The sequence below is a fragment of the Oryzias latipes genome, chromosome 21 (genome assembly GCF_002234675.1).
Source record: "Oryzias latipes chromosome 21, ASM223467v1".
Classification (NCBI taxonomy): Eukaryota; Metazoa; Chordata; class Actinopteri; order Beloniformes; family Adrianichthyidae; genus Oryzias; species Oryzias latipes.
The window spans coordinates 22,730,784-22,750,378 of record NC_019879.2 but is presented as its reverse complement, the minus strand read 5'-3'; the positions used below and the strand labels follow the sequence as shown (position 1 = coordinate 22,750,378).

Genomic DNA, 19,595 nt, shown 5'->3' with positions numbered 1-19,595 from the left:
CTGCTCTGCAGAAACCATTTCCTAAAAAAAGACTCAAGTTTTATGATTTTAACTTTAGAAAAAAATGACATAATCTTAAGCAAAAGACCACTGAGAGCACCTTTACAAAAGATCAAATGATGTTTGGAGTAAGACTAGGATGTCAACAATAATCTAGAATAACTGGCAAAATTAATACTCAGATTACTGGTGGATTAGAAAAGCATGAATTCACAGCATGAATTTAATTTCAAGACTTGTACCTTAGATTTTTCTATTTCAGTTGTAAATGATTGGTTACTGCCTTGCCTTTATTTTGTGACCACAAAGAATTGTGGGTTTGGGTTGTTGTTTTCTCTTTCATAAAGGATAGTAAGGTAATCCCCTTGCTAAAAGGAGAATGCAAAGAGAGCACGGGGTCGTCTTTTTCTTTGAAATGGCTATATTCACGTCATTTTAAAGGAAACACTGGGTTCCATTTGTGTCATTTCTCTCAGTTTGCTTCTTTTCTTTTAAAAAGGACATATTTGGACAGACCTTGAGGGCAGCTGTCATGCTTTCCTCCGAGCCTCTAATTGGCTGGCTACAGCTGATGCAGGTGATCAACAGAACACCTGAAAAACAGATACAGTGGCCCTGCAGGACTGGAGTTTTCCATCATGTATTGGATAAAGCTCCTTTAAACAAGAAGGCTGCTGAGGCTGCACGGATGAAAATAGTAGCACAACAGTCTGCTCTGCTTTTCAGCTGAAAGCTGCAGAAGTTTGACATCGTCAACCTGAAGTAACAGTGGCAAAATCTGAATCGGCAGCATGAGTGTGAAGCCCCTTGCTGCCCCTGCTCCCCAAGTCACACTACATGTCCTCCAGAATTTTTACAGCTCTGTTTCTTTAGTTTAAAATGACACACACAAGTTTAAACTCATAGTCATTTGAAACCCCCCCCCCCCCCAACTGAAAAAAAATGCTATTTGAAGCTTTTTCTTAACACTCAGCAAACTTTTGAAATAACAGAGGCAGATTGATTAAAATCCTCACAATCTCCTCCTTTTTACAGGCTGATCAGTTTTCTGATTTCCATATCCGGTCTGTGCTTTGTGTCCCCATTTGGAACAGCAATCACCAAATCATCGGTAAGTAAGCGAGCTGTTTCTCTTTCTCTGCAGTTTCTTCATAAAATAGTGTAGTACTAAACAGCATACACATGTTCCAAGACACAGTTTTTGTATTTGTTTGTAACATAAACATATCAGAGAACAAGAGGTTGCACTCAACGTTGCACAAAAGAGCCAAATACTAAATGAATTATTTTAATGACATCACTTCATGCAGCGATAGACCTGCCTGTAGAGTTCAGTTTGTGCAGAACTAAGCATAACGCTTTCAGGGCTTTTTGTGAAAAATAATAGAATAATAAATATGCTTCATTTTTTTTATTAATCTACTGACTGCTTTGGAAAATAAATTGTTCAGTCAAAATTTTCTTAAATCCACAAAAAGCTACAATTCCCACAGCACCACCCCTTCACATTTGGGATCATTGAAAAGCCCCAAATTTCCTTTATAGAAACCAAAAGGGGTTCATTCAGAAGTATGCAGTGGTTGGGAGATATTCAGGTTTAGAAATGTTCTCATGAATGCATGATTTTAAAGCATCAGGTGTAATGCATAATTTTAATGCATTTATGGCTCCTGTCGCATATTTTTTCAAAATGAGGTAAAGTTTTGCATTTTACTCAGACAAGATGATGGGGACGCTGTGCTGTAGCATCACTCCACACTTGTAGGCGGAGTCTTTCTCCTTCTGTGAGCACGTTCTTTTTTTTTTTTTTTGGAATCAGCCTCGGGCTAACACCAAACTGACACTTGGATAAATCATTGATCTCTCCTGGCTTTGGTCTGGGGTATTGTAGCGCAGAGCAATGATAGCTGCTCCTCTGGGTCTACTGAGTTCTGATGCAGGCAGTCATCAGTTTCATTTGAACGCAGAGTGATCAGCGTATCTGCTGTAGATGGTTGGCTGAGGTGCGTCTTTGCGTGGGTGTAAGTGCATTACTCAGGAATGGGAGCAGAGAAAGCAGATAACAGAATGAATGAAGGGAGAAAGAAACGCAGTGTGCGGTTGGACCTGAGGATGCTGAGTGAAAATCCTTACACAAAGAGATGTAATTCTCAAGTCAAGGATACCTTCAGTTGGAAAAATAATGGTGAGGTTACAGTTGGCTCTTTTAAAACATGACCCCCTGTAAATTTAACAGAAAATCTAAAGTTTAATTGCTAATTCCGGCATAACTAAAAAAAAATAATAATAATGTGATTAAAATAATTCAATAACACTGTAGGAGCACAAAAATGATCATTGCGGCAAAAAAATGTTGCCTTAAAGGGGAAAACTTTGTGAAGCAGGATGACATGCAGGATGTCACGCACATGCATGGTTTTTAAGCATTCAAAATGTCACACCTACGTAATTTCACAAAGACACACAAACATAAAAGAAGACAGACAGCAGCTCCTGAGAGAAAAGGTAAACACACCTTCCATCTTGCTGTGACAGGATGTTAAAGACATGTGCTAAAAACAGTAAACATTTACCCCAAATTCCAAAAACCCAAATTCAGATCAAGTAAGAGGAATAGTAAAGCAATAAAAGCTTCTTGACATGTTACTTACTACAAATACTGCTGGTGGACAAAAATAGTGGATTATTGTTTTGAAAGAAAATGCCAATAACTTACTTGTTATTCTGATAAGCTTTTTTTCATGATAGAGGATAGTGTAAAATCCTTATTCTTTTTTGACAAATTTGGAAAAACAGTCACTGTTTTCATAAAAGGTTAAAGAACCCCTAAAAACGATGGTCACGTGTTTACAATAAAAATATGACTTTTAATTTTTTTGGGGAAAAAGGACATCACAATGGCTTTATCATTATTTGAAACTTTACGCACTTTGAAAAATTATACCCAAAAGTCAAAATGACTGTTCTTTCCTTTCTCTACAAAATTGTTGATTTAAAAAAATGTTTTCATGTTCTTAGAGTAAGATGACTCCAAAACTGCAGTTGGTAATTTTTTTACAAGTATTTCCTTTACAAGCAGTCATTCTACTTTAAATGAATATTTGAAATCAATTACTGTTTGAAAAACAAAGAGCGCATCATTTTGAAGTCCCATTTTGTCACAAATTATAAATAATAACTGTATCTGATGATGAATGCTCACAGAGTAAAGATGACTCTGGCTTCAGCTTGGGTCTAATTCCTTGTTGGTTAGCACAGTGCTGAGCTGGTTGCGGCCCGGGTCGGGTTTTGTGAAGCTCTAAGCAAAATGTGACACCTCCTTCCTGGAACACCTCCAGCGTACAGACTGCATTTGTGCAGCCACAACATCATATATCATCTGTGTAAAAGCTTGTTAAAGCATGAGTGCATAACATCAGACCTGCATTTTAAATGATGTCATCTTCAATTCATCAACCCAGTTTGCTTGTAAAGCAGGAATTCATAACCAAGGTTGTTTGTAAGCACCAAAAAATGTAAAATGATTTTATATCAACTGAGCCCATTCAGTTCAGTTATTATGGTACATATTGGCTATTATGTCACTTACTGATTACATTATGTTTTGTAAAACTGTGTTTAGGAAAGATTTGGGAAATTTGAAGTAAAAACAGAAGAAACCAGGATAAATCAGGGTACCTGTCGTCTGTGACCGTTTAGGGCTGGGGTGGGCAATTCCTGTCGTCTAGGGCCGGTGTCCTGCAGGTTTTAGATGTTTTCCTGTTTCAACACACCCGATTTCATCATCCCCACATCACCAAGGTCTGCACAACTCTGTCGACGACACAGTCATATTTGTCATGGTTGTGTTAAAGCAAGGAAAAACCTGCATCCCTCGAGGACCGGAATTGCCCACCCCTGGTTTAGGGAGAACAGGAAACAAAACAAAAAAGCATTTTACATGACAAAAAAAAGACAAGTAACTTATACAATAATGGATCATCATGAGCCAAAAAAGTTCACACTGAAAAAAGTCTCCTAAATGATCAGAACTCATTTTAGATAAGCTGGAGACTTTCAAAACAAGTTATTGAAAAGCCAAATGTATCTGCATCATTGAAATAAGTGACCATTTTTTTGAAATGATGGTGACTAGAAACTTACCAAAATGTAGATTAAAGTTAAAAATGATTCCACTGATTCGCACAGAAGGACTGCAGGATAAGTGAATAAAATCTCGCAATATTTTTATTGTCGCAAAGTGAATTCTTGACCCATTCAGCCCAAATAAAAGCAGCAACATGAGTCTAAAATAAAATGTAATATAACTGACTTGGCAAAATGTCTTAAAGGTTTATTGATTTATATTTTTTTTGTAATGTTAACTACATTTCCTCATTACGTTTTATCTGTTTGTCCTAGTGACTTAAATGTGTTTCATTTCAGTCAAAAAAGGCATTCTTTAATCAAAAAGTACTTTTTTTTTTAGCTTGATCAAAGTGTATTATTGAGCTGACAGCACATATTTGTGTGTGAACTGTTTTTGTGTAACAGGTGTCGCTCAGGTGCTCAACAGGCTGGATGGGAAACCGTTTGATGATGCAGATCAGCGTCTGTTTGAGGTAGTGCCTTTCCTCCAAAAGTATTCTGGCATAGCTTTGGAAGAAGAGGTTTTGATTCCATCTATGCTTTTTTTTTAAAGGCATTTGTGATATTTTGTGGGCTGGGAATCAACAACACCATTATGTACGACCAGGTGAAGAAGTCCTGGGCCAAGCAGTCTGTGGCTTTGGATGTGAGAACTCCTCTAAAGATTTGCTTTAATATCAGCATAACAGCAAACCATCTCTGACTGGAAATCTTCTTTTCATCACCCCTGTAATATTATTATGTTAGATCCGCACTCAGAAACCTATCCCATCCTTTTGATTCATGTCTTTCATAAGTTTCCTTTAAACACTGGAACATATATTTGACGCATGCTCAAGGGGGGACGCATGTTTCGCAGAACCCAACATGGAAAACATTACACTTCCTTTAAGTCCCCCCGGGTCTTTCTTCTTGACTTCTTTTTTTAGACATGAGAAAAATGCTGATCTTTCTTTGCAGATAACCTTCTCACAAAGGTTTTATTTTAAATTAATGAGAGCCAGTGAAAAGCAATCCCTCATCTGCCCCACAGTATGTAGCCATTCAGCACTAGTCAGCCTTTACAGTGTGTCCTTAGATTACAATGGGGAGCTTTGGGGGGCATTATAGCAGTTAGCACAAGTGTTTCACAACAGAGGCAGGAGTGAACAGAGAGGAGCAGAATGAAATAATGTGCTCATGCTCTGTGTCTGGCAGCACTGAATAAACATGAGCGTTTGTGATCAAATAAGCAACTGCAAGACTCTGCAAGGCTTTTCTCCCAGGGACTGGGAACAACAAGGTGGTGGCGGGAATGTTGACTTTGCTGCTCAGACTAAACCATACCCAAACCCATCCTAGAGCACTTTCCAATCTATCATTTCAGAGTCATAAAGATGATAACTGAGTGACTTTTCATTTATAATTCGGTCTATTTTCATTTATTTATCTATTTATTTTGCAGGTTTTGGTCTATTTTCATTTATTTATCTATCTATTTATTTTGCAGGTTTTGTCCTACCATGCAACGTGCTCCAAGACTGAAGTTGACAAATTTAAGGTAGTCGTCTCCTCCATCATGTTAGCTTTTTTTCCTTGATGTGGGAGCTTCACTTTTTGGTTTGTAAAAGTTTTAAACTTTTAACTTAAACAGCATTTGTTTACTTGTCCTCTCAGTGACAAATTGATGGACAAAAACTGTGAAGAACGGATGAAAATGTAGCCGACACTTCTTGTTTGAACATTTTGTTCATATTTATGACTATTATCAAACCATTTATTCGCCATTAACTGATTTCCCTAACGATGTAAAAGCTTTCCTGCTACTTATCAAAGTTTAACAAGCATTAAAAAAAGTAGAATTTAAGAAGTGTTGACCTTTTTAAATGTCAAAAAAGTGGGCAAATCAGAAATTGTTTTTGCTTGACCGGGGAACTCTAATCAGAAGCAGCACATTGTGAACAATCCTGAAGGTGGCTGGGAGGGAGAGAAAAGATAGACAACTTTATTTATCCATTTGGGAGGTTCCCGCATGGAAATTGAAAAAGAACCCCTCTAAGGCCAGTTGTTGTTAAACGGCTTCAGCAATCCAGTTGAAGAGGAGGGTTGACCCAAGGCAGATCTGAAAGGTGATTTGAAAAAATCTGCTCCAGGAGCTAAATGGCTCACAGTCAGGCAGACAAATAGATGGCTGGGTGGGGGCAGTGGTGTGGATGGATTGATTCTGACAGTGTGGGAAAAACGAATGGAACAATCAAAATGGGTCTGCAGGTGAAGCCCAGAGACACCACACAGACTCAGTCATAGAACAAGTCTTTGCTTAACTTTGCCTAAGCTTAAAGAACGATGCAAATCCCAAAGGCCGTAGTCACAACTGCCCTCAAGGGTGGATATGGGCTGTCTGCAGGCAAAAAATAGGAAAACCTGTACGGGGCACGGTGGTGGCCCACAGGAAATATCGATGTTGTAGACCGCTCGGTTAATCCCTTAGAGCGAAAATGCTCATACAAGTTTTTTTCCACAGGCAGGCTGCGGGTGACATGTCATACCAATCACCTAAACAACACATACGGGGAAAGTAGGGGAGACGCATGCGGGTTTTTCATTTGTTCAGCCCACTCAAACCCTGCATACTGCACAAGGGGTGTTTTAGTGCCATCCACATGATATGTGTGTGCTTCTTGCGTGCAGCCTGGCTATTAGAAATGAGGAAATTATAAAATCAGAGTGTAGTTTGTGTCTGACGAGCATCATACTAGCACGTGTGTTTCACCTGCACACCCCGACTAGAGTGTGCTGCAAGAACACTGTACAACAGCATCATAAGTGTGTGTAACGTTATCCTTGTAAATACTTCTCTATACACTTACTACACACAAGACAATGGTACATTCCAATGTCATGATGTCCCTTCAGGTGGCTGAGCCTCAAGGGAACTCCAAGACACACCTGCGCTCCCCTTGAGATGCAGCCACTCCTGTATACAACTTTTGGACAACCCAAAAACCTGCCACACCCACATGGGTCAACCCCTCATGCATTTGACCAAGGCTTAAACAAAGACATCCATCCATTTTTTAAACCCGTTTATTCCCTTTTGCTGTCACTGGTTGCTGAAACTAATCCCAGCCACTGGATGGTGAAGGTGGGTAGACAAGGTAGACCCTGGAAGTTTTGCTCGTCTATTACAGGGCCACACAGAGGCAAACAATCATACACCAATTTAGAGTCATTAGTTGACTAGCTGCTTACTTTTGGATTGAGAAAAGCCCATGCATGCACAAGCAGAACATAGGAACTCCACAGAAAGAACCCAGCTGGGATTTCATGAAGTTTTGCACTTTGCAATATTTTTATAATGCCACACATTAGGCAGAAACAGCTGAGGATCCCATTATTACCTTGAAATTCAACCACGTATAGTTTTAATAGGATCGTTTCCCACACTCGATTGATTAAACTACGGTATAGGAAGGTCAGGTGTACAATAAAAGACTGTGAGGTGTCAAATCAATTCAAATCAAATCAATTATAAAAAATCGCTTCTCATGCTTTGCGCAACTCGAAACTCTTTAACATTTAAAACAAAACAAAAAACTAAACACAATATTACACTTAAAAGCCAACCCACCCTTCACCCTTCCCCCTCCCCTCCGTCATATGACACGTGACCCCACACAATGAACACTTAAAAGAAACTTAAGGCTTGTCAAGATATTTTCACGTTTGTAGCTTTTTCTTACACTTATTGACACTTTTTACATTGCAAAAACCCTCCCACTTTTTTGGTACTATTGAGGTGTCTAACCCTCTTTTAAACAAGCAAAGTGATGATTATGATCTTTGACAGAGGTGTGATGGATAGGACCGACTTGTAAATTGATGTTCAGACCCACTTCAGCTGTTTTTGTGCAGGAGGTTGAAGTTCTTTGGCTGCATGTTTTTGTTCCCCATTTGCTTTGTCTAATGTATTTCTTAACTGTGTATACAAACAAACCCAGATATTTATTTTTGTCTCATGACAAACCTTCATGTTACATTGTTGCAGACAAATCTCAAGGTGCATTTACAGAGGCGCTTATTTCTTTTCAGAAATGGTACATTAGGTCCTGTTTTTAGCTGACAGAAAACAAAGGATTGCAGATTTTTTGAGGTCAAGAAATGAAATTTTCCGACCTACTTTCAAAGATTCTCATCTTAAGCATGTAAAAACACCTGTTGTTCTTCGTGTCAGTGATAAAAAAGGAAGGATAGAAGCTCTAAAAAGTCTTAAGGAAGGGTTTAAAGCAATGCTGGTGTTAGTTCATGAAATAGAAAAAGGTCTTTGTAGCATTTTCACATGGATTAGTAATTATCAGGTTAATAGATGATTGCATTACCACATATTATAATTAATCTTTGTGTTTTGTGATTTTGGCTGTGAAACTACAATTAAGACAATTGTTTAACTGGATTATTTTGACAGACTCCCCTAAAATTTCTAAGTGTATTGTTAGCTTTAATGGAAATTACAAGTGTTACATCAGCAGGGGGGATTTGTGGCAGTCTGTCTTCTAGACATCTTTTTGAAGAGAGCAAAAGAGCAAAGCAAGCCTAAATATGGGCCAACAACTCCCCACTGAAAACAAACTGATGAAATGGATTACTTCTATCAATGACAAATCTTTTTTAATGCATTATTTATAAACAAGAGAAACACCCCAAATATCTACATTTTTAATTGGAATGACATTTCTGAAAAAATGAATTTGACCTATTTTTCCCCTGCACTTTTATGTGCAGGATTTTCCCCCCGAGGCCTTTGCAGCATAGTAGGAATCCTGCTCTCTGGTGTATCCGTGTGATCTTTCAGCTCCCTCATTCAGCGTTGTGCTCTTCTTCCTCTCCCCACCCACTTTCTTTCATAACTGCTCTACATACGTAGCCTTATTGAGCACACTTGCCTGGAAGTGCGAATGGCAGTGCCAGACAAACCTGGCTGACATTTTGTCTCCTGGGGCTATGAATTATGGGGAGGAGGATACCTGCTGACCCGATAGGCAACCACTTGGCTGTGGCAGCTGCAGCTCAGCTGTTTCAGAGCTCTCTGCAGGAATAAAAGGCTGTTTAGAAAGCTTGAAATGCTCATTTTTATGAATGCTGACATGAATACAGAACCTCAGGAAGCCATTGGACTCATTAGAGAGAGAGGACATGCCTCTATATGATTATTGCTCACTGGAATCTCGTTTTTGCTCAAACAACATTGACAGAAGCAGCTGATCACTGTTGCTTTATTAGATTTGTCAGTGAGCTCTCAAAGTAAACAAGTGCGAAATCCTCCTGTAAAGCTTCCTCATTAATCTCCAAATTCTCCAAATGAGGCCTCAGAGTCTTAATTAGCATATTTTCTTGTATCATCCAAAATTGGCACGGCTTCCTTAATCCTCTCCATTGCCCCCTCTTCTGTCGTCCCTTTCCTCTAATTTCTCTGGCCATGATGAAACAGGCTGCTAACATCCCCCTGGTCTGTGAGCTGGGCATCGACAAGCTCTCCTTTGATGATTTCTCCCTGGACGTCGACGCCATGATAACGGCGGCGCTGAGAATGTTCATGGAGCTGGGAATGGTGCAGAAATTCAAGATCGACTACGAAGTGAGACAGCTCTCCTTCCTTTTAAATACTTGATTGAGTTTTCCCTGAACGATGGCGTGTGTCCTTTTTTTGAGACAGCTGACCCATGTCTGCTCATCTTCCCCTGCAGACACTGTGCAGATGGCTGCTGACTGTCAGGAAAAACTACAGAATGGTGCTCTATCACAACTGGAGACACGCCTTCAACGTTTGCCAGTGCATGTTCGCCATGCTAACGGTAAAAGTGCAGCAAAGTGTGGAGGAGCAATTCACTGAGCATGCAACACATGGCTTTTGACTTTTGCTCTCGGTTTATTAGCAGTAAGAATCCTTTTCTCCCAAACAGATTGATAAAACAATTATTTTTTAACTTCTGAGCCATACATTTATTTATATATTTTAAATCTGTGCAGATATTAGGGATGCAACGTTTTACCTTCTCCACGATTGAGTTCAAAACTTGACTTTTGGGTATTGGTTTTGTTTCGGTTCAATACATGATGTGTCAGTGACGGAGCTAAAACATTTTATATACAGGGAGGGCAAGAGAGTTTGGAAGGGTGGAAAATGAGAACAGCAGAGTAGAAGACCATTACAAATGAAAGGATAAACAATAAATATTTTAAACTGTTTCATTATTGTCATTAATGTTAAAAAGTTATTTTTTTTAGCTAAGGTGCTACTACTGACATAAAGCAGTACCGAATAAATAAAAATAAATGTGTAGAAATTCTTAAAAGATAAATATGCACATCTAATATGGAATTCAAGCGCAATAAGGGATCAAATTTATCCACATACTGAACCTTAGAACACAATAGGAACAAAACATATTTAAATGTCTTCATATTCTCTAAGAATTTAGTAAGATCTGTTTAAACTATTTTCTTAAAACATGAGTTCTCCTAAAATAATAATTTCCTTAAATTTTTTAAATTTGTCATACGATAGAAACAGCACAAATTTTGGCCATGGCCAGGATGTTGACAGACCAGTTGGGCTGGCATTCCTAATACAGGGGGGCGGAGCAAATAATCTGAGGGGCCTTAAGATTTTAATAAAAATATTGTGTTTGTTATATTTGCATTGCTTATTATTGACGGTTTCTTAATCTTAATCTTCGGCTCTTGCATCTGATCCTGATTCACCTAAACCTGAATAAGAAATACAGTTTTGAGCTTAATCTTCTCAATATATGTCCATTATCAGAAAAATGCCACAAGAACATGTTTAAAACACTGAAAACATAATTTTCATTGGAATGGTTCTTTCAGAGAAAAAAAAAAAAGACTTCATGCTAAATTTAAATAATGAAATTTAGTTTACACAAAAATCCGAATGACGTAAAAAAAAAACAGACCTTAAAAATCCACTTTCATTATAACATGACAGAGTTAGTGCGGTCCTTCATAGTGTCTTATATTACAATGTGGGAATAAATCCAGGTAATTTTATGTTTAAAAGATCTAATAATTGCAAAAATTGAATAATGTACTGCCAGTTTTATTGTTATAACTTGATACTTATTGTTTTGGACTGATTAGTTTAACCAGTGCTATAATAAGCTCCTGTCTCTCAAATTCTAATCACACTTTAGTGTTTCTCCCATGTAACTGGGATCGAGTAAAAGTGAGGAGTGTCAGGTTGCAGCGGGAGACTGGGCAGTTCTGAGCTCATTTATTCAGCATTCAACTGCTGAATGAATGAATGATCTGTGCTTTGGGGTGTTAACGTTATCATTATGGTTCGGTATCACATTTCAGTTCTTAGGATCAAATCCTGTCTTACTTTCTTATTAACTTTGCAGGCAGCCGGTTCTCTGTTTCCTCAGACATCCTGGAGGAATTACTTGACATGGTTCTGTTACTTAATGGGTCCTCGGAGCAATGCATTTTCACACCCATGCATGCAAACCGGATCCTATGTGAACCGTGTATCAGCTTCTCTGTTAAACTGATTATTATTGGCAGATGAAAATGGAATGATGGGTTGTGAGCTCTTCTAGGTCTCTCCGTCCTTCTGCCAGGGGTTTTAATGGATGAGCAGAGGGTTTTGCTATCTTTGCTGCTATCCTCACAGTGACCCTTAGTGACTCACTCAGCATGGTCTCTGGAACCCAGTCATCCGAGCCATAAATCTGGGTGTGTGTGGCTGCGTGACTGCAGTCCCACTGGCATTTTACTGTCCTTTATCATTTTTTTCAGATGATTCTGCCTTTAGAGTTTGTTTTTTCACAGTTGTCCTTAGTTAACTTAATTGTTGTATCTTTGTCACAACACGTATTTCTGTTTTTTCCTGTTTTGACTGTCCTCTTCTGCCCCTCAGACAGCAGGTTTCCAGGAGGTGCTGACAGATCTGGAGATCTTAGCTCTCATCGTGGGTTGTGTGTGCCACGACTTAGACCACAGGGGCACCAACAATGCTTTTCAAGCCAAGTGAGTGCACCTGCCCCTTCCCATCACGACAAAGTTCACCCCATGCAGACAAAGTGTTTTCATCAGCCGGCAATTTTAGCCCAGCCCGGCGAAAATGGAAGTTTTTGAAGATTTATAAAATTACAACTTAAACCGTTAATATACCAGGTCAAATTGAGGTGAAATCACATGTCTGTCACTTAGTGTGGTTATCATGATAAACAGAAACTGACAGTGAGATTGAATTAAGCACACATTGAAAAATGTCATCTTTAATGACAAGATGTCAAATCCCCCTTTTTATTTTTTTCAAAAATTCACCCGTCAGCTCATTAAACTGCAACAATGCCACAACAACCAAGAGTTTGCCAGTTTCCAACTGCAGGTTCACACATTTATTTTTTATTAATTTGGTATTTTTCCCAATAATTAAGCCAAATTTTAACCCAGTCACCATCTTTTTTGTTTGTTTGTCTTGAGTAAGCTCTAAAATCTTTTCCTTTACATAAAGTACTTTTAATACATGTTAGAGAGTGAGATAGTAATCATAATCTGTGCTTGACATTTAAAGTTCAGCTGCAGCTTTTGAGCCTCCAGCAGCTTTTAGTAGTGATCCATCCGTAAGTTGGAAACAGAGAGCTGAGTGAATTGGTGAGGGAATTACTCCACACTTCTAGCTGCTTTTGTTTCTCAGCATGTTATGAGTCTTTATTATTCTTCCGTTTTTGTTGCCAGTAAGAACTTTTTTGTTTTTGTTTTGGTATGTGTGTGTGTTGCAGGACGGGTTCAGCACTTGCTCTTCTTTATGGGACCTCTGCTACACTGGAGCACCACCACTTCAACCACGCCGTTATGATCCTGCAGAGCGAGGTTTGCTTCGTTCTCATATCTGCTGCAATGCAGTTACCATTCCCCTTCTGCTAACACTTACCACCGCATGCTGCTGTTGTGCAGAACATGGCCATGTGATCGCAAACACAATTTGCAAACGAGGCTTTAATTCTCGTCCCATCTGTATGTTTGAAACTGCATCCTACAGCCAAAAGGAGAAAACAATAGAAAAGCTTTGCGGAAAAATACTGAACTTAAGGCGTTGCTAAACTGTTGCGTTTGGTAGCATTTTGCTGCAGACAACAATAACAATAGTTCTGCTTTGCAAACAGATAATGTGAACATTCAGGTAGGAGAACCACAGGTTAAAGTCCTTTTTTTGTTAAAGTAATTTGAGAATTCTTACATGAATGTACAATAGCAAGAATTAGCCAACTCAACTGGAATGCAGTTGGTTTTAATTACACATCACAACATGATGAGATGTCTGCTCTGAAAATAGACACATTACCGTTGCAGTGGAAAAACAATCGGAACACAAACTAAGTCCAATTTTGGAAGTGGTATGTTGATGTTGCCACGTAGACAGTTAACTCAGGGAAAAAAAGTTAGGAGTAGAATGAAAAGGCACATGCTGAGTTCAGAAGTAAGTAGTAGCAGCCAATCAGAAAACTTCCAACCATATTTTTATATAGTTATGATGTTTTTTGACAGGATTCCCGAACTGCCTTTAGAGTTCCTCTCCGATCATCTTTTGATGTATTTAAAGTGTTCTTTTTTTTCTTCAAAAATGCTGTTTTAAGTTTAATTTTCTTTATATGTGTCCTCCATCATGAGAAAAATGCCTCTAGAACATGTTAAAAACACTAAAAACTAAATTTTTATTGGAGTGGGTCTTTAAATGTTAACAAGGTTCCTCAATTTCCTTGTGTGAGTCATAACACTTTGCATTTATGTTAGTGAAACTTTAATAATAAATAACAAATCTTAAATAAACCTAAAATAAATTAAACAATCAGACTTCTGAAGGTTGCCTTAAACCAAATCCCTCTCAACCTTGTTTTTGTTAGTTTGAAATTAGAAGAAAATATTTCAAACTAAAATGGAAATTAATAAATTTGACGTTTCGATCCCACCAATTATCCACAGTGTTAGTTTTAGCCAAAATTGAACAATATTTATTTAGCATTATTCCAGCTAAGATTTATAGTCTATTTGCTTCTTTCTTTTTTTAATCACAAATGTATGTCACCAGTTAAATATGAGCTATCACAGTCAAGTAAAGCCAAAGGGGAGGCACTTTGATTGGCAAGAGATAGAAAAATCCACAATCAAAAACACATGTAGCAATGGCGACTAACCAAACAACATAAACAAACATATAATTTCTGTTCTACTTAGATCTAATTAATCAGTCTTTTTTTTTACTTCATTATTTTGATAAAACCAAAATTTCCCTGCTTTTTATAAATTTCATAAACCATGAAACCAAGTGTCAGACAGTTTTTTTTAAAGCAACCATTACATGTAATCCTAAATATTAGAAGGATCAGAAACTTTCAACTGGATAAATGCTGACTTTTCTTTAATTAACTGAAAAGTAAAATATTTTTCAAACGAAAATAAAAACCATAATAAGAGTATGACAGAGCAGGAAACATATCTGAGAGGCAATAGTACCTGACACTGATGCTTTGTTCTTTCTGCTTGAGTACACAGATATGAAACTAAGGAAAAATAGAGAGCAACTAAGAGGCAGTTACATTCTGGTCCCCTTTGTATGATTACCATTGCAGCAGGCCAAAATCACAACATAAATTCATCTTTAAGTGGAGCTAAAAAAACAAATAAAAAACCTTGTCCTGCACTCACACAACGATTTGTGAGCCAAACAACTTTCGCCTATTATGTAGGAGGCAGAAATGCCTTCTTAAAGCCTATTTAAGGAGAAAGTTTGTGTTTTGCTGTGAGTGAAATATTATCCCACTGTTCTAATCCTCAGAAAAAAGACGTTTGCACTTGTCGTGCCTGGAAGCAGCCATGGTTTTCTTTAGGGTGTGCTCATACTGGCAAGTAAACAAATGGTTCATGCTGCCCCTCAAATCAATGTAATTACAGAGATGATAGATTTGGTGATAATTGGTTGAGAGAGACATTTTGCCAGGTGACTGGGTTTTGTGAAGTTGTAATTGGAGGCGTTCAGAGGGAGCAGCTGAGACGGAGCTGAGCAGAGGCTTCATTATCACGGTGCTGACAGCACAATACGCTGACAAATGTTTGCTCGGAACATCATACTGCTGTCTGTTGATTCTTGGCCTAAACTGCTGTGGTCCTTCGTTAATTAGCATACAAATGAACAGTGCGGCTAATGGGAGCTGAAGATCCAGTCAGCCGGCATGCACGAGCCATAAATGGAAGTGTAAACTTTTAGACATCACTCACTTCCTCTGCATCTCTCCTTTTCTTCTCGTCTTTCTCACCCTCCCTCTTCCATCTGCTCCAGTTATGACAGAATGAAGGACGCTCTTTGTGTTTCTGACGTTGTGTCGTTAATTTTTTATGGGCACCCATGAGGTGACGACAGACACTTCAAGCCTGTTGGCACAGTTTACTAGATTCTCTCTTTGCAACTGAGGTTATCTGGTTTATGGAGCTTGCTTATTCCAAAACCAATCTGAGGAGGACAGCCCCCCAGCGCTGAATGAATGTCCAATACATGCTGATGCAAGAGGCTGCTTTAATGATGAAGTGAGATATGTTGCTTACTTAGTAAGAGCTGCAGGGAAGCTGCTCTCCTGCACAGATCCAATTAGTTTCATTGTAAAGATTCCTGAGAGACACTTTCTGATGTGTGTGATCGGGAAAAGAGAAAAATATGTGGACTTTAGCTCACTAATGTAACCTCAAAGAGAATTTTATTTTATGATAGAATGGAAATAGTTGTTCCTAATCTACGCTCACACCGAGTACGTCACATACATTCAAGGACGCGCTGAGTGCAGATTACTGGACATGCTATGACACTGGACTGTCGCTACCCAATACTTGCACATGTCCCTACAGTTGGACGAGGATTGGTTCAAAATGTCGAAGCGGTGTAAATCACGTTAATCTTGCTCCAGGCTTTTTCTGTCGTAGTTCTATTCCGAGATATGAACAACTTGGTATGCCGTGCACAAATTGCAATTCATGATCACTTTTCAAACGATTGGCACTTCTGTGTCACTACCCCTATAAGCAGGGATACAGTAAGAAATGAGCAGCTTACAACTCACATAGCATGTTAATACAAAAAAGTCATCTTTATATGTTCATTTTTTAATGTCTCACAGACCGCTTGCAGCTTAGCTCTTGTGTAGTATTGCTAAGTTTCACTGTGAAGCAGTGTAACATTCATAAAAGGTTTTAATGAATTGAAACAAAAATATTTAAGATTTTCTGTCATTATTTCCACTTTTTTCCCCTGTTATTATTGTTATTTCTTTGACCATAAAAAATGTAGAATAATCCAGTTCCTATGTAACAAAGAGACAACAAGCATCTCAAAAGGGAAAACACACTGGTTTAACTCTTTGTAGTTTTCTAATTTACAATTAGCTGTTTTATCTTTAAAACTGTTATTGTGGTAATTCTTAATATCCAACCTTTTAGAACAACCACATCTTTTTTTGACAGATATTTGTACAGATAATTTTTAAATTTTATATATTTCAAATAAAAACAATAACCCATTATTATGTTACACAATAATTCCACAATAAACCTGAAACTTTTCAAAAAAATCAATTCTGAGTGGTAAATGTGTTTTTTATTACTTCAAAAACCACAAAAATGTAGCTCAAACATTTTTATTTAAAATTCAATGTGTAGAGATAAACTCAAAATGTATGGATCAAAAAACAAAACAAAGACAAAACGACATGGAAAAAAAAGTATAAAATGTTTCTACTAAACTACATGTTCCCATGATTTATTCCAGAGGATATTACAGTTATATGTCATAATTTATGTTTGTTTTAAACCAACCTTTCAAAGCGAGACACTTTTTGTTAAATTTTGAAAAACAAATATAGGGTCGGTGTCATTCCTACTTCACTGTGAACCAAACTTTAAACTGGTGAGTGCAGAGCCTTATATTTCTTTTTCCATTTCAAGATGCTAACTTCACCTCAGCTGTCAACAGAAAAGTCTCCAGTTTCTAGTTTTAATCTGAAACAGTATAAAGCATAAATTAGCTAATTATTTTCTTCACACTTGTTTTATCCTGCTATGTTGAGTCAGCTGTGAGTTTGCAGACTAAAACCAGATCTGGTTTTGTGTCTGCGGCTGTTGGAGCAACAACAGATTTCCTTTGACTCAAGCAGCAGGAGATGGTTGGCTCAGCCAATGCTTCTCCGGAGCTTTGGGACAGAGGATCAAGCTTCTGCTGCGCGGTCCAGATAGGCAAATTAGAAGAGAGTAGAATTTCCAAAGGCAAGATGTCTTAGATTTCACGCGCTGTTTACACCAATTAGTTCATATCTGAAAAGGACGTCTAAAATCTCTCAGAGTTGGAGCTTTGGTGTGACTCAACTCAATCCCAGATATTTCTAGAACTTAAAAGACTTGAGTTTATTTTTCATTTCTGCAATAACATCTTGTAAACTTTTCAAGTCTAGAAACTCATATTTTCTACTAAAAACAACAAAGCTGGTGCTACAACCAGCTAAATATACAAAATAACCCATGAAACCTTTATGTATTTTTGTGTTACTGGAAAAGCTCCACATTGTTCATCGTGCTTTTTTGTGTTTGTCTCCACAGGGTCACAACATCTTCTCCAACCTCTCGTCCACGGAGTACAGCGACCTGATGCAGCTGCTGAAGCTGTCCATCCTGGCCACAGACCTCACGCTTTACTTCGAGTATGTCTTCCTCCAAACTGCAACTATTCACAATGAACTGGCACATTTTCACAGAGAGCAACTGAGCTTGCCTATTAAAGAGTTGACGGGTTTCTTTTAGGTAACACCACCCCCTTGTGGATATTGTGCAATACAGCTGAATGCAAACATTTCTTGCTTCCATTCAGGAATAGAAACATGTTCTTTGACTTGGTCAGCAAAGGAGAGTACAACTGGAATGTGAAAGCTCATAGGGACATGTGCAGGTAATGTAATTCCTGACCAAGGGCCTAAACAGGATTTGAACTGCATGGTAAAAAAATGATAAAAGGTGTGAGATGAGCATGTCTTCTCCTCAGATCCATGATGATGACAGCGTGTGATCTTGGTGCCGTCACAAAGCCCTGGGATATATCACGCAAGGTGACAAATATGTGAAGATGCATTACTAAACCAGTCATCTAGATCTATATGCAGACTGTTTTAGGCTATTTTAATCCCTTCTTTTCCTCTAATTGATACAAGGTTTGTTTCTCCTCAGGTTGCAGAGTTGGTGACGAGCGAATTCTTCGAGCAGGGCGACAGAGAGAGGCTGGAGCTGAAGCTCACGCCCTCTGTGAGTGAATTGCTCTGCTTTTGTGCTTTTTGCAGTATTCCTTTCACCTCTTTGCCCTCAGTGCATCGATGACACTCAACTTAATATACATTTCCTCCTTTCAGCCAAAGCGTGCTCACTTTTTGGAGACACGAGAGCTTTTTTTTTCACAGTGAGAGAAAAGTGTGTGGTCAGCTTGACCGCTCCACTGCCTCCATGCTGCACTACATTCATTCATCTGCTCTTTGACAGAATGCTGACACGCCTCTCTTTTTTAGTCATATTTTGGTAAAAATTGTTCTAAAAGTCCTTTTCTTAGAAAAAAATTTCAGAAATATTTTCACTTCTGCTACCAGAGGATTGCTTTCTATGTGATGGGGAAGTTTCAGAGTCGGATCTGGGCTGCAGGTTCTTGAAAAGAAAAAAAAAGAAGAAATCCACCAGCTTCCACATGCAATTAATGACTGTCGAGTAATCAAGCCAGGCCACCTTGCCTCCCCTCTGAAATAACTAATTCAGTAGCCTCAGGTCTGCTGCTTGTGTCAAACCTTTAGCGCGCTGCATGAGGGTGTTGGAAATGAAATATTAACGTCTGAGTTGTAGCATGGAAACTATCTCTGAAGCGCAGCCTCATGCAGCTTGTAAGGTGCGGGCTGCAGAAAAATGAAGGTGAACGGATAATGAAATGAAGTGTTGATTTGAGACCTAGGAGACAGTTCTTAAAGACCCACTCCAATAAAACATGCATTTTTGGGGTGTTTTTGACATGTTCTTGTAGCATTTTTCTGATGATGGAGGACATATGTGTCAAAATAATCATGATTAAAATGGCATTAGTGAGTACCGGTATTTCTTTATTCAAATCGTTATGAATCCGGAGTGGACAAAAAAAATGTAGCCTTGACACAAATTGTACAGTCGGTGGGCCACAAGCTCCCCGCTCCACTCCATTCTGATGTTTGCACTTGTAGACAAATAGATCCATGTGGGTCATCGTCTTCTTCGTATGAGCAGATATCTGGTGCAGAACTGTATGACTGGATAGCTCCGAGATTGCTCGGCATTTTTCTTGCACTGGTTATGCTATGTTAAGGTGAGGGACTGTAAACTAGCGGGAGAGAATGTAAAGAAAGGGATAATGGGAAGTGAGG

At 38.5% G+C, this 19,595-nt stretch overlaps 1 protein-coding gene across 1 annotated transcript in view; it reads left to right on the top strand.

Moving 5' to 3' along the window:
• The window catches only part of pde11a (phosphodiesterase 11A), a 48,350-nt gene that overhangs the window by 16,422 nt on the left and 12,333 nt on the right, over positions 1–19,595 (top strand). Inside the window, exons 7-18 of the mRNA XM_004081931.4 lie at positions 1,036–1,111; positions 4,534–4,601; positions 4,682–4,774; positions 5,618–5,668; positions 9,596–9,742; positions 9,852–9,959; positions 12,047–12,156; positions 12,915–13,005; positions 17,770–17,870; positions 18,038–18,115; positions 18,209–18,272; positions 18,391–18,465. Of these exons, the coding sequence (XP_004081979.1) occupies positions 1,036–1,111; positions 4,534–4,601; positions 4,682–4,774; positions 5,618–5,668; positions 9,596–9,742; positions 9,852–9,959; positions 12,047–12,156; positions 12,915–13,005; positions 17,770–17,870; positions 18,038–18,115; positions 18,209–18,272; positions 18,391–18,465 (1,062 nt within the window). The remainder of the gene's footprint in view (positions 1–1,035; positions 1,112–4,533; positions 4,602–4,681; positions 4,775–5,617; positions 5,669–9,595; positions 9,743–9,851; positions 9,960–12,046; positions 12,157–12,914; positions 13,006–17,769; positions 17,871–18,037; positions 18,116–18,208; positions 18,273–18,390; positions 18,466–19,595) is intronic.